Consider the following 14,611-nt stretch of genomic DNA (forward strand, 5'->3'; position numbering starts at 1 on the left):
TCTTTTTAAAAGTGTGTTGTATGCACTGATCTATATAATGATATTCATATATCATATCATTATTTATAGATAAGTGGTTGAATGGCAGAACAGCCACAACAACTACATACCAGTGACTTAAACATTTTTATTAAACTGAGTAACACAATTGAAGCTCTTTTAAAATATCACTGTAATAATGTTTAATGAATCCATCATTTATTATAACAAAATTAAAATCACAAAAATAAATCCCTAGGAAAAACAAAATGCTAGCTGTATTGAATATTGTGTATTAAATATAAAAATAACATTTATGTCAATGTGTTATCTGTCTCTGAAGATGAGGCAGGATCCGTCTGCACTTGGCAATTTGGCTGGAAAAAGGAAAGACGAAATAAGATATTAAACTGTCTTCTAATATCTTAGAGAGAAAAAATATATAATATAATAATATAAATATAGAGAAAGGAGTAATATTATATGTTTACCTCAGAGACCAAGTGGAGTCCTGGAGTTTACTGCATCAATTCCCATTCTTCAAGGCAAAATAAGTTAACATGAGTTGCTATATTAGGCCTATATGATTCACAACAACTGACAAGTGAATGTTTTAAACCAAAAGTACCACAAAACACCCATAACTAATGATGAGGCTAATTTTAAAATTATGTAGTGATTTTTATGTTTCTGGCCAAAACATTAGTACTGTACACTCAGTATGTGAAACATCTCACCGCATTCATATTTGTATGAAAAACATATGTAAACAACACCAGGTTTTGTAAATGATAAAGTTGAGTTAAGGTCCTGCAGGGGCCAGTTGCATAAACATAGTCACTAAGACTGAGTCTTAAAGGAGAAGTTCACTTTCAAAAAAACTTTTGCTGATAATTTACTCACCCCCATGTCATCCAAGATGTCCATGTCTTTCTTTCTTCAGTCGCAAAGAAATTAAGGTTTTTGATGAAAACATTCCAGGATTTCCCCCCATGTAATGGATTCTATTGGGACCCAAACGGTAGAAGGTCCAAATGACAGTTTAAGTGCAGCTTCAAAGGGCTTTAAACGATACCAGACGATGAATAAGGGTCTTATCTAGCGAAACGATCGGTCATTTCCAAAATAAATAAAAAAGTTTAAGTTTTATAAGCACAAACGCTCGCCTTGCTCTGTTCTGTGATGCGCGTTGAAGACGTCACGTAATACGCAATTACGTTGAAAAGGTCACACTTGACGTGTTTACAAATGTGCGGAAGGAGGACCATATACACATTTTCAAATGTATTTGTGTCAGTTTATCGTTTAAAATGCCCATTTCGTGTGCGTATCCTGGGTGTTTTAATATTAAAAAGCCAAAAAGAACATTTTCTTCAGGACAGAAATTTTTCAAGCGTGACCTTTTCAACGTAATTGCGTATTACGTGACGTCACGAACGCGCATCACAGAACAGAGCAAGGCGAACATTTGTGCTTATAAAACTTAAACTTTTTTATTTATTTTGGAAATGACCGATCGTTTCGCTAGATAAGACCCTTATTCATCGTCTGGTATCGTTTAAAGCCCTTTGAAGCTGCACTTAAACTGTCATTTGGACCTTCTACCGTTTGGGTCCCAATAGAATCCATTACATGGGGGGAAATCCTGGAATGTTTTCATCAAAAACCTTAATTTCTTTGCGACTGAAGAAAGAAAGACATGGACATCTTGGATGACATGGGGGTGAGTAAATTATCAGCAAAAGTTTTTTTGAAAGTGAACTTCTCCTTTAAGAACTAGTCTGACCAACTAGCAGTTAGCCAAGGAGAAATCAAGTCTCCTTTTTCTGATTCAGATTAGACCGATATGGTTTTATGTAAGTGACTTAACTAACGATATGACCAGTCTTAAAGAAAAAAATTAGATGACATACTTATAAGACTAGTCTAAGCAGTTAATGAAACCGGCCAACCAGCTTATAAAGTATAGAGACAAAACTTACAAGCAGCTGTTCCCAAAGAATTTCTGATCCATTTTTAAATTTATTTTATTATTATTTATTGATATTGTTGCACTGTTGACTCTTACGTGTTTAAAGGAGGCAGAGTTACAGGACCAATCACATGCTGCATTGTTGGCTGATAAGTCCCGCCTTGTCCTGCTGACATCATAGAGGGCCAAACAGAGTAGCCAATTGGAGGGAGAGGTGGTCCATGGGAGCCGTAGTGATGATGATGATGGACAGCTCCTCCCCTCACTGCTGAATCAAGTTCCTGAACAACATTAAATTAGCATTGTAACTTAATACTACATTGTGAAATGAACACATATCAACTTTATGTATATTGAACACAACATTCCCTGATGGTTACCTGCCCTGAATGTGAGGCTGTGTGATGTGTGTTTCCTCCTGGGGACACGGCCATTGGTGGAAGAGCCTTCAGCATCATATTGTGCATGATGATCTGGTGCATCTGAGCATTCTGCATAAGCATCAACTCCACCATATCTGTTGTCATGAGAGTAATGAAGTGAAGAACTTTTGGCCTATAGCTTAAATCTTGAACTGTTGTTTAAACTCCATTTATTTCTTTAGTTCTTATACAGACTATTGATGTTTCAGGCATGCAACTTGAAACACTACCGTTCAAAAGTTTGAGTTCAGTAAAAAAATGTATGCTTTTCTGTTCACCAAGACTGCATTTATTTGATCACAAGTCAAAAGCAGCAATTTTGTGAAATATTATTACAATTTCAAATAACTGTTTTTCAATGTATTGTCTTTTTTTTCATAATGGCAAACTCATTTTCAGCGGAAATTACTCCAGTTTTCAGTCACATGAAATCATTCAGAAATCATTGTGATATGCTGTTTTTGTGCAAGACACATGTCTTATTATTATTTGAAAATGTTTATGCTGCCTAATGACGTATTGAAAGTAAGGAAAGAGCTTTCTTCAGGGTTCTTTGATGAAAAGAAAGTTTGAAGAAAAGTATTTATTTGAAATAGAAATCTTTTGGAACATTATAAATTGTCCCTGCTGTCACATTTGACCAATTGAATGTGTCCTTGCTAAATAAAACTACTAATTTTTATTTTTTTAAATTCTGACCCCAAAATTTTGTATTTGTTAAAAAATAATCTGAAGCACAATATAATTTCTCTCTTATAAGTTGCTTTTTGTTGGGAAGTACCTGTAAGCAAGTTTAAATGTCCTGTAGTCACTATTACTTACTTATTATTACTTATTTACTTTTTGGCTTAGTACATTTACATTTATTAATTTAGCAGATGCTTTTATCCAAAGCGACTTACAAATAAGTATACAATAACTGTTGTTATAGTATACAATGCTACAAGGTTTAGTATACAATAACTGTTGTTTTTTTCTGTATTTGATGTATCTATCTGTATATGTACCTTCTTTAATACTTCCTGATCTGTAAGGAAAGGTTTGTGGGGGAGGGATTTGTGCTATGAGAGGCTGTTGCTGTGGTAACTGCTGGATAATGGTGGCTGGCTGTTGAGGAACCTTGTGGAAGGAGAAATATAAGTTATTAGAGGACTGCCAGCAATATATCATTGTTATGGACACATATAGTTTAGATGCACTTGTATATTTTTGAACAGCTATAAGGTATTTAAATGAACTGGAATAGTAAATGTAGATATTCGGTGCAGGATCGGGCCAGCATAAGAAAACTTTACATACAGTGTGTTGAATGATTCGAGGGGGCTGAGGGACTAGAGGAGGGAGGGGAGCAGGTGGTGCACTTTGGTGGACATGGATGGGAGGCACAGGCTGGAGTGGCCCAAGAAGAGGTTCATAATGATATTGCCTATGAGATCCACCCCATGTGTGTGGCCTTCCCAGATCCTCCATCATATGCTGTTCCTGTTACATACACATAAACATACCCAAAAGTACACTTGTATTTGTGATTTAAGTGATAAAAAGTTTCTATTTACATGACACTTTGCTCAAGATGAGAGGCTGCTTACTGCAGAGCCAATGTGTGGAGCTTGACTTTCAGCTCCCCATCTCTGGACGTAATGGGTGGAGCTTGAAGGTCCAGCCACACCCTTCCCTAAGCTTATCCTATCCCTAAACCTAAATTAGGTTAAGCTCCACCCATTAGGTCCACACTGATTGTCTTTGTTTTAATCATCTTGATAAGTTTGACAGAAACTCTTTTTATAGTGTGAAGAATAATCATTTTAGTATAATTTCTATGAAACACTATACCCTCAGTCTCTGTAGGAGGTTTCTCTTCCGTCTCAGAGCGCTGTGTAATGCATCTGCCTGACCATCATAACTTCCTGTGGCATAAAAAAACAAGGAAATAGTCATATATGTTGTATTCTGTATTTTCAACATTCTCATCTGCTTTTGTTTTTATTCCTTGATAGGTTTTATTTAGGCTTAGAATAAACCAATGAGATAATTACTACAAAACAGGCATTCTGTCTGGCAACTAGGGCTGGGCGATTTGGCCAAAACTATTTTTTTCCATATCACACGATAGGCTATATATATCACCAATAATGGGTAAGGAAATGCTTTCCACATATTTGTAAGACCTTGAGAATGAAGGTAAACAAGTAAACTTGTTTGTTCACAATTAAAGGGATGGTTCGGAGTAATTTCAACCTAGGGTCCCAATAAGCTTTTTTCCCCTTGGTCGAACATTATTAAAGTTAGAGCTTATCTAGAGATATCAGCCAAATGGCTTAGTGCAGGTGCTAATGGATCCAAGGTTGTATCTCGTAAATTACCCCAGCAATAATGCCCGGAATGCTACCAAACTTCTACAGTAGTACAAATAGGTTCTGTACTCATAAAACGAGGCATTGGAAAGTTTGTAAGTACATCAGGAGTTTATTTAAGTAACACTTGCCTGATGGCTTATGCTACCGCTAACCCGGACGTCAAGGTCACTTCCGTGATTTGGGAAAAGCCCGTAAAAGTCCTGGCAGAAAGCGATGCATAGGGATGTAGTGTAACGTGCATTTTTTATAATTTTTTCCGAAGCGTTGACAACTTAGTGTTAAATAATAATTAATGCAAATTGGTACTACCAACAAAATATTAGTGCATTCATGGAACTGGGCGTCGTTACACTACATCCTTATGCATCGCTTTCTGCCAGGACTTTTACGGGCTTTTCCAAAACAACAGAGTTTGGGAAATGTTTGGCTCGAGGTCAAGGACCCTAGGTTGAAATTACTCCGAACCATCTCTTGAAACTCAGAGTAGCTACCTTTTAATTTAGGGAATCATGGAATTAGTTTTATCTTTCCCTAAATTCTGTATTTTCTATTACATTTTTGGGGGGATTCTGTGGGATTCAATACAAATTGGTATAGCTAAACTTTAACAATTTAATTAAACTTTAAAATTTAATCAAATGAAAATATAACAATTAATAACAACACATTACATTTTATTTTTGTCAAATAAGATGCTGCACAACAGAACCGTATCAATTTAAAACATGGATGAAAAATATTTTGGCTGTATGATATTCCTTAGAAATAATAATATTATTACTTTGAAAGAAGTAATTTTTTTTTTGTATACAGAATACAGTAGTGATATATTTCTGTCATTTTTTTAAGTTAAACAGAACTTTTATTTTGAGTGTTTGTCGTGAAGATATTTCATTACTATCACGTCAGTTTTAGTTTCAGTTTCAGTGTGTATTTGTCGGTTGTTTTTCTCAAATGAGGCAGGAAAAAGCTTGCGAAGTGACTCTCAATTAGCTGTGGGGATGAAGTTTATATGTTTATGTCCTCATATTGAGACGGCAGACGTTGAAAATACCGTGAGCGTCGCACGTGTGTGAGTTTGTGTATCAGACGATCTCGATATGATTTCGTTACGATATCGCCCAGCACAACTGGCAACTTTTTTTCCAGGTCAGTTAATTAGTGAGACAAAGAACAAATCATTTCAATCATGAAATATAGTACCCAAATTATTCTAAAAATTCTAAAAACACAATAATGCAGCACACACACACACACACACACACAAAATCACTCTTATCTGTGTAAGTTAGATTAACGTTACTTGTGGAAAGGGCTGAACCCTCTCGTTCAATGTTGTCATTTCTCTCATTCTCCAGTCTCTAAAGAGGAACAAATAGATGATATAATAATGAAGCATCATAGTCTCTTCATAGACAATTTTAGCCTCATGATAGAAAGTTATCAACAATAAATAAAGACAACCACGTCAGTATATATAACAGATAAGTATTTATCACATGATCAAACCAACTTACCTTTTCCAGCATTTTCAATCTCAACCTTGTTATTTGGTCAACCAAATCTGCCATTTTAAAAAAACCTTTTAGATAAGTTTATTTAGTTATTGTCCATGCTTGCTGTAGAAAGAGGTCCGTTGTCAAAAACATTTCTGCTCTTTGCCAACCCTCACGTTGCTAAGTTACAGACCGAGGCTCTTGTTTACGCTATGGTAGTCCAATTAATTTAGACTGCTCTAAATTAAATAAATAAATAAGTAAATGGAATAACATATTACAATTGTAAACAAACTATTTAAATGTGGACTTAACCCTAGAATGCATAAACAAACAAAACCTACATAAATGCATAAAGGGGGTCAAAATAACCCATTTTGAAAATAAAAATAGAAAATATGTGTCCTTTTAATAAATTAATAAAAATAATTGATTATACAAAAATGTCTTAATATATCAAACTTATTTGTCCACTTTCCTTGTATATATGCATTACAAAAGATGAAATTGATTCTTTTTAAAATGCAGTTGTACTTTTTCTAAACAAACTCTAAACTAATTTAGATCTACTGTAAAGTATATTCTAATCTAGTCTGAACCTTCACTCCCCACATTTTTCACAGACCATGTGAAAATTATCTTTTCAGAGGCAGAATTTTTTTTCCACATAAGATTCACACCTTTCAAAACAACTTTAGGGCAGAGTTTGCACCTCTTCCTTTGTTTTTGTTTTTTATGTGTTTTGAGCATTTACAAATTGAAGTTAGTCAAGTTATTTATACATTTAAAATACGTTTTCTTTATAGTCTTTAATACAACATTATCAATATGTCATAATTAATAGAGATAATACATATAACATTTTTATACCTTTATACTCCAAATAAAAGGTAATGATGATATTTGTTCTCTTTTTTATTATTCCACATTTATAATATTATATTATCAAAAGTGTATTTAAATGGTCTAGCATTTATAATTTATGAGACTAGGCCTTAGATTATCGAGATGATATAAGGTGAAAAAAAAAAAAAAAAAAAACTTTTGTTATGTCGTTTTCGAATTCAACCTTTGTTACCCACTGGTTGATCTTATTTACCCGGGCTTTTACCCGCGCCTCTCATTTGTCAATCACTATGGCAAGCACTCATCGGAAACGAGAGAGTACCACAACAAATTCACAACCTACATTCCCTGTAGTTTCTCTATATCATGCTCCGTGATAGGCTCTAGGAGTTGTCAATCAAGGGGTCATGCTTGCAAACGCTTTTTAATTGGCCATTCGGGCCCAATGCGTTTAAAGGAGGGCGTTTTAAAAAGAGCAGGTGCATTTCTGCAACAAGAAATATCATTGGCTGCCAAGTTCACGTCCTTTATTCTAATTGGTTCTCGCAGACTGTCAATCCGATAAGGGCGGGGATAAACACATTCGCGGCCATGTTGAAAATTACACTGACAGTTACTCCTTAGGAAAATCACTCAACTCACAAAACATTGCGAAAAATTTGTTAGGAGAGTTTTACAGAAACATTTTTGTCTGCTTGCCGCCACTTGAGCGTTTCCTTCATTCCCATGAAACTCCTTGATCCAGGAGATGGATCAGGATGAAAGGCAGAGAAAATTAGAGGCCGGACGAGCAAAGGTAACTTACGCGCTAACATTAGCAGTAACTTTACATAGCCTAGGTTTGTTTTGAATTTGAATACTCCTTGATATTGTTTATGTCTGTAATTACATCAGCTATTACATTTAATTAAGGCTTTTTCCCTTTCATTTGAGATCCACTTCTATTTCGGCCAGCCACAGATATCACAGTCACTCATATTGTTCTTGCTGCACAATGTCTTATTATAAAACATTTTGGAACTAAACAGCCCTAATCTATTTGTCAGCACATCAGTGCCTAACGTTAGCTGTCTCACGATCCATTGTGCTGAATATTATAGTAATATCATATCATAGTGATAATGGACAAAATTAGGCTTAAACGCTACATTTCTTCTGAGTGCAAGTTACCTTTTCATTTGCTATGGTTCTCAAATTCAGAACAATGTTCTTCAGCTTGAAGGTTTTTGAGTTGTATTTTTACTTCATTACTTTTTTTAACCTTTATATAGCTTTGGGTATTTATTTAGAGTTTGAATTTGGGGTAAAAAAAGAACAAGAAGTTTTGTATGCGAATTGTCTTGCTTTGTAGCGGAAACTTACTTTATTTGCTTATGGTATGTTTCAAGTTGCACATAAAGTTAGGCTATATTTGCTGTTGAATATGAGTGGAAACTGATACAGCTCTGTCTCTAGGCAGGATCAGTGCAGTTCACAGGTATCTACAGTATATATTTAGCTCGAGAGCTTTTAAGGGAACTGCGTTTTTTCCGCATTGAGAGGAAAACCGAGATGAAGTGACCGATCTTTAATTTGCTTTTAGAGGTCAAACACTTCAAATGATGTGAACAACACGATATTGACTGAATTACTAGATGTTGAATGGCACTATTCATTCCACAGAAGAATTAAACCTGTTATTTGTAAAGAGACCTGTAGGAGGCACCACACGATTAAAATATCAACACTGTTGATATTTATTGTATTTATTGTCCCCCATGTTGTATTTATTTTTATGTGCAACATACAAAATGTACTTTTATTGTATAGGGAAAAGTCCTCAGTCGTTTGTGTTCCACAAAATAAATTCATTAATGATTTTGTACTATGAGGTTGAGTAATGACATAATTCACAAATATCATAATTTGAGGCAACATTTTTAGTCACAAAAGAGCTTGTATTTCTCGTTAAAAGTTTATTATTAAAATGATTATCAACTCATTCCAACTTCCAAACGATCAACCATTTTCATCCACTCATCCAGCTAGATAATATCCCTGTAGTAACATAATTTTGCACAATTCACAACCAACTTGAATACATACAATTCAAATTATTTAGTGGTTGGTGTATAAGTTTACATGTTCATAATCAATGTAATATGCCCTATCAGAGGTGAGTGCTGCATTGTCAAGCATATCATCTGGCCTGAATCTCTCTTACATTGGCTTTGGGTCATTGGATCCATGCTGTAAAAGGGATAGTTCACCCAAAATTTAACATTTTGTCATCATCTACTTGCCCTTGTGTCCTGTATGAGTTTCTTTCTTCTGTTGAATACAAAGAAAATATTTTAAAGAATGTTGGTATTGGTAACCAGACAGTTTATGGCACATATTAACTTCCATAGTAGGAAAAAACTATTATGGAAGTTAGTGGTTGCTGTCTTGTTGGTTACCAACATTCCAATAAAATATCATTGTTAGTGCTCAATAGAAGAAGGAAACTCATACAGGTTGGAACAACTCGAGGGATAGTAAGTAATGACAAAATGTAGATTATTATTTATTTTTTTTTGGTGAACTTTCCCTTTAAGCATTGAATTTAATTTGTAACTTTAGCCACATGAAAGGCATGAATGTTCAAGTATTTATCAGTTGGTTATTGAACGTGTGTTTGTAGATTCATTTAGTTAAAAGATTAACCTGTTGCAGAGTGGTTTGCTGGTTGCCATGGCATTTGTTAAAGGGATACTCTACCGTTTTTTCATATTAAACTATGTTATTCCCTTATCTAAGACGATAAGTAAAAAGTCACGCCTGATCCTCTTTCCACTGTTGACAGAAGTGAGAGGAAGAGGATCAGGCGTGACTTTTTACTGCGCCGGTCGAAGTACTTCCAAAAGTGCTATTACGCCATACATTATAGTTATCCTTTTTAACCCGCTTAGAAAAGCGACACGTTTTATTTTGTGTCACCATACTTGGTCGTATAACTACTCGTGTAACTGTTTTTAAATAGGGAAAACGTTGATGTGTTTGGTCACTTCTAAATTCATTGCTGCTAGATACCACTGAATATACTGGGGTAAGCTAAGTGCTTTCAAAGTGTCACCGCGCGCTAGAGCGATTGAGTGCACGCACTGAGATGAGAGAGGTATGTATCAACTCGTCTTAGATAAGGGAATAACATAGTTTAATATGAAAAACGGTAGAGTATCCCTTTAAAAAAAACATTGTTTTTTATTCAGTCAAAATACTTACTGTTGGTTAACGAGTTAATTATGAGCATCCCTGCTTGCAAGCGAGCAAATTAGGACAAAAGTATTGTGATTTCTCTGTAGTGTAAAGATAAATACTAATGAAATATTCATTTTCATTTATATTTATTAGGCTATACATGATATTATTATTAGCATTCTTAGGATGATGATGATAATAATAATAGGATGATGATAATAATATTCTCAATTTATTCAGAATCATGCAGCTCTAGTGTGAATGTAATGCAGGCTGAGACACTGTAAATGTCAAGGTCCAACTCAATTCGAATCAATTCACATTTATTTGTATAGCGCTTTTCACAATACATATCGTTTCAAAGCAGCTTTACAGAAAATGCATGTCTACGTTACAGTTTAGAGTGATCTGTTATCGGAGAAGACTGTTCAACGAAAATACTTTGTTCAATTTGTACACTGGACATGGGTTGGAGGCTTGGAGCTCTTAAATTTGAACTCAAAGTGCACCAAATCGATACCATTTAAATTTAAAATATACATTTTCTTATGGGGGACTTCATATTTTCATTTTCATATTTAATCAAAAAGTGTACCTTCCACTTCAACCATAATACATATATATTTTTAAACGCACCCATTAGTAGGTGTGTATATTTAATTTTTATATACATTTATTTATTTCAGATGTGCACACCATTTTAGTGGATGTTACAGAGAGTGGCCTGAATATTGCATGCAAGCCGCTGTTCCAGAAACTGTTTGTGACTTGTCGTCCCCTAGGCTTCAGATCAACATCTTATATGATTTGACATTCAGTGGGCGAAAGACAAAACGGATATCCTACATGTTTATGAAAGCGGGTCAAAAGTAATCCAGCTGAATACCCAGCTCGTTGGATTTTTTTCAGGTGTATATCATATCATATTGTGATTATTGATGTCAATATTGCGATATAATAAATGGTTTCATGAGTCAACTTGCTTAGTTCTCAAGTAAAATGCACACACAGATTAGTGATAATGCTGAAACGTCTATTTCTCAACTCAAACTAGCAACAACTAAATGCACAGGGTTTTCAAATTAAAATAATATTTTTTACAAAATGAAATGGTGACTTGCATTACTGCAAACTTGTTATTGTCTCAATAGTACAATAGTATAAAATAAATGTCATATTTACCTGTGCCCTTAATCTCTAACAGGTAGGACATACAGAAATTCAACAAAGTTATCAAACAGTCTGCACGACATAAATTAAAAATTAAATATAGACTCTTTCTTATAGTATAATATCAACTATAATATCTAATCTTTATTAAAGCGTTAACGTTGACAGCCCAAATTGGTTTATTCCATAAAATCTCAGCATTTTGCGTCATATAATCGCATAGGCTTGACATCGCGATTGCGAAATGATTCATCTTGCTTAAATTAAACTAATTCATACTCAGATCTGGGTTAGAGGTTTAGTCCAGAGGGTACTAGGTCCAAGTTAGGTCATGGTATGTGCATTTATGTGAATGGTTTGTGTGCATTCGCTCCTCCCCTTTCTTTTCCTTTTTCATTTGGTTCTCAGTGGGTTCTGCAGAGAACATCTCTTCACTTGGTGGTCTTTAGTTCTCATAGTTGCAGACTTTCACAGGAAGCATAAGGCGTTCTTGTTTGTTTGGTTGATGGATTGCTGTCATGTGACTAATTTAAAAGCCTTAGGGGTTGTGCTGGTGTTTGTTCACAGAAGCACCATTGTAATATTTGGTCCAGCAGGGCTCATGTCAGCTTGCTTTAATCTGGAATAAGCTTCTTAAGGCAGCTGTGAGTAATGTCTCTTGCAGAATTGTGCGTATTTCAGGCGTCACCACATTTCCATGCTTGAGGATCAGGGATTCTCCAAAAAAGGAAGAGGATGATGGTTTTTAGAAGATGAAGAATCCATCATTTTTCCTGCCTTAAGAAATATCATCTATTTGGATACTGAATTTTTCTAAAACCTGTTTTTCTTGCTGTTGTCTTTCATATGAACTAAATCATCCCTTAAGATGAATTTGCCTTATTTTGTTTGGTCTAATTATGAGACATCAGTCATGCAGGAGATGCATCCATTTGACCTTTGACATGGCTCATATTTCAAGCCCAGCAAAATGCTGCTTCTATGTTCTTGCTATCTCATCCTGATGTACGTTTCCCTCTACCTGTCCCTCAACCTCTGGCGCAGCTTGCTAACTTTAGACGGCGCCGGGCGAAAAGCGACAGTTCGAGCACGCAGAAAAAGACGGAGAAGAGGAAGGGCCCGACTGCCCAGACGAATGCCTGTTCCGTGCAAGAGCGCCACCTAGAGGAGCCACAGACAGACGATTGTCATGGAGAGATCAGCAAGGAGTACTCAGAGGTTTGCTCTTAAGCGTTTCTTAAATTTCTAAATCTGTTTCTTTGTTGCAGCTGACAAATCATTAAATATACAAGCACAAAATAGCAATAAAAAAAGTTTGCGACTTTGTGACGTCAGTCAGATGCAGCCATACATCAGTCACAGTAATGCAATTGAGAGAAAACATGATCAAGTTCCAGATAAACAATAATTTTAGATTACTTAATTAAATTTTTAATTACGATTCCTTATCTTAAAAATAAAAGAATATATTTGTAATGTATAGAAGGTTGTAGAAAATATGGCACTCAAATTTTCTAAAATATATCTTGGCATTGGGGGGAAAATAATGATTACGAAAATGTAAGAAATGGGTAAGTTGATGCTTTCATTTAATTGAAATGAATGCCTAGTCTGCTTGACAATATTAATGTAAAGCCTTTCACTGTTCATTCTATTTTCAAGTCTATAGAAGGTATAATTGTTTTCCCTCCCCATCTGACAAAAAGTAGGTCAGTTAGCATAACATGGCTAGGGGGAATGTAGTCATGGTAACACAAACTGTGGAAAATATGCATGTTTGTTTAAACATTTAGGCGTCACTCAGACCTGACGGCAAAGAAAGCAGTGTTCCAGATGCCCATCAATGCAGCAGAGAGGCCGATGAAACCAATGCCCAGGAACAGAGCTCCTCATCTGGGTCTCTGTCAGAGTCAGAGCCGCCCGATCAGGCAGAGGGCAAACTTACAGAAATGATTATAGTTGCACATACTGGCAAAGAACAACTGAAGGTAAACCTTTATGGAACACACAAGACAGTCCTATACACTTGAAGTTATGTTTTCCAATGCATTTATGCACGTGTGGTAGTGTTGTCATGATACTGGAATTTTTTTAATTTCAAAACGATGCTATATAGATATTTGATCACGTTTTCGATACCACGGTCAAAACTGCCATGTAGATATTTTTTTTATTATTTTTTGATAATTTGGGTAATTTTATTGCAATAGCTTTCACACAGCAAAAGAATGCTTTATTTGAAACTTTAAACTAAATTTACAAAAAAGATAAGTAAAAAGGTTAGTAGAACTGATAAACAAATTTCAAATGATAGCACTAATAAATACAATAGAATAAAAAGACAAATTAAACATGGCTTTAAGTTTTTCAGGTGATTAACAGTAGTGTTCATGTAAGAAATGCTACAGAAATTAAAGGTCCCGTTCTTCGTGATCCCATGTTTCAAACTTTAGTTAGTGTGTAATGTTGCTGTTAGAGCATAAATAATATCTGTAAAATTATAAAGCTCAAAGTTCAATGCCAAGCGAGATATTTTATTTAACAGAAGACGCCTACATCGAATGGCCCGTTTGGACTACATCCCTCTACTTCCTTCTTTAATGACGTCACTAGAACCGTTTTTTGACTAACCTCCGCCCACAGGAATGCTCCCTCAACTCTACCGAAATTCGTTTATGTACTTGCGCACTTCTTATAACTTACTGTGTTTACTCAGCTCTTACGGTGATTTTCTGAAGTAAAACTGACGCTTCATCTTTTGTGTGATGTACAATATAAACTTTATTAAACTCATCAGTATATGTTTGATCATCATTCAGACAGCAGACTTGTAGGCTATTAATAAATAATGGATACATACAAGCAGATGACAAATACGTTATAATAACCGTAATTAAACTACTAAACTATACCTGTTTCATCTCTATACAGCACTCTGACTCTGTAGGCATTATTGTCCGACTCGAAATGAACACCGTTACTGAGAGTTTCTGATATTATCATCATTCCGTGAGATGAAATTGTCCTGAGAGACTGAGGCGAGCTCATGAAGCTCCGCCCCCTGGGTCGTCCAGCAGCAGCTTATTTGCATTTAAAGGGCACACACTAAAACAGTGCGTTTTTCTGAGCCCCAAAAAATGACAATTTAAA

General features: G+C 35.2%; 2 protein-coding genes across 3 annotated transcripts in view; one reads left to right on the forward strand and one right to left on the reverse strand.

The window, feature by feature from the left end:
• Positions 1-149: 149 nt before the first annotated feature.
• Positions 150-6,390, reverse strand: cUnh21orf58 (chromosome Un C21orf58 homolog). Its single transcript, XM_084129894.1, has 9 exons — positions 6,248-6,390; positions 6,034-6,091; positions 4,207-4,280; positions 3,673-3,855; positions 3,381-3,492; positions 2,332-2,468; positions 2,048-2,232; positions 471-517; positions 150-356 (listed from the first exon to the last, which is right to left on the reverse strand). Exons 1-8 carry the CDS (start codon positions 6,299-6,301, stop codon positions 472-474), a joined length of 849 nt encoding a protein of 282 aa, XP_083986020.1. The 5' UTR covers positions 6,302-6,390; the 3' UTR covers positions 150-356; position 471.
• Positions 6,391-7,653: 1,263 nt separating this feature from the next.
• The window catches only part of pcnt (pericentrin), a 55,720-nt gene continuing 48,762 nt past the window's right edge, over positions 7,654-14,611 (forward strand). For both annotated transcript variants that reach the window (XM_084128956.1, XM_084128957.1), the window contains exons 1-3: positions 7,654-7,868; positions 12,506-12,679; positions 13,255-13,449. In XM_084128956.1, coding sequence (XP_083985082.1) covers positions 7,821-7,868; positions 12,506-12,679; positions 13,255-13,449 — 417 coding nt within the window. In that variant the 5' untranslated portion in view covers positions 7,654-7,820. The remainder of the gene's footprint in view (positions 7,869-12,505; positions 12,680-13,254; positions 13,450-14,611) is intronic.

The sequence above is a fragment of the Abramis brama genome (assembly GCF_963993115.1).
Source record: "Abramis brama genome assembly, chromosome: 11".
Taxonomy (NCBI): domain Eukaryota; kingdom Metazoa; phylum Chordata; class Actinopteri; order Cypriniformes; family Leuciscidae; genus Abramis; species Abramis brama.

Bases quoted from the DNA above. Each gene is read 5' to 3' on its own strand.
- cUnh21orf58 (XM_084129894.1), bottom strand. From the start codon at position 6,301: ATGGCAGATTTGGTTGACCAAATAACAAGGTTGAGATTGAAAATGCTG. The intron at 6,092-6,247 runs GTAAGTTGGTTT...GTTCCTCTTTAG, and splicing joins GATTGAAAATGCTGGAAAAG to AGACTGGAGAATGAGAGAAA. The intron at 518-2,047 runs GTAAGAGTCAAC...TTTGCCTTGAAG, and splicing joins ACTCTGCCTCCTTTAAACAC to AATGGGAATTGATGCAGTAA.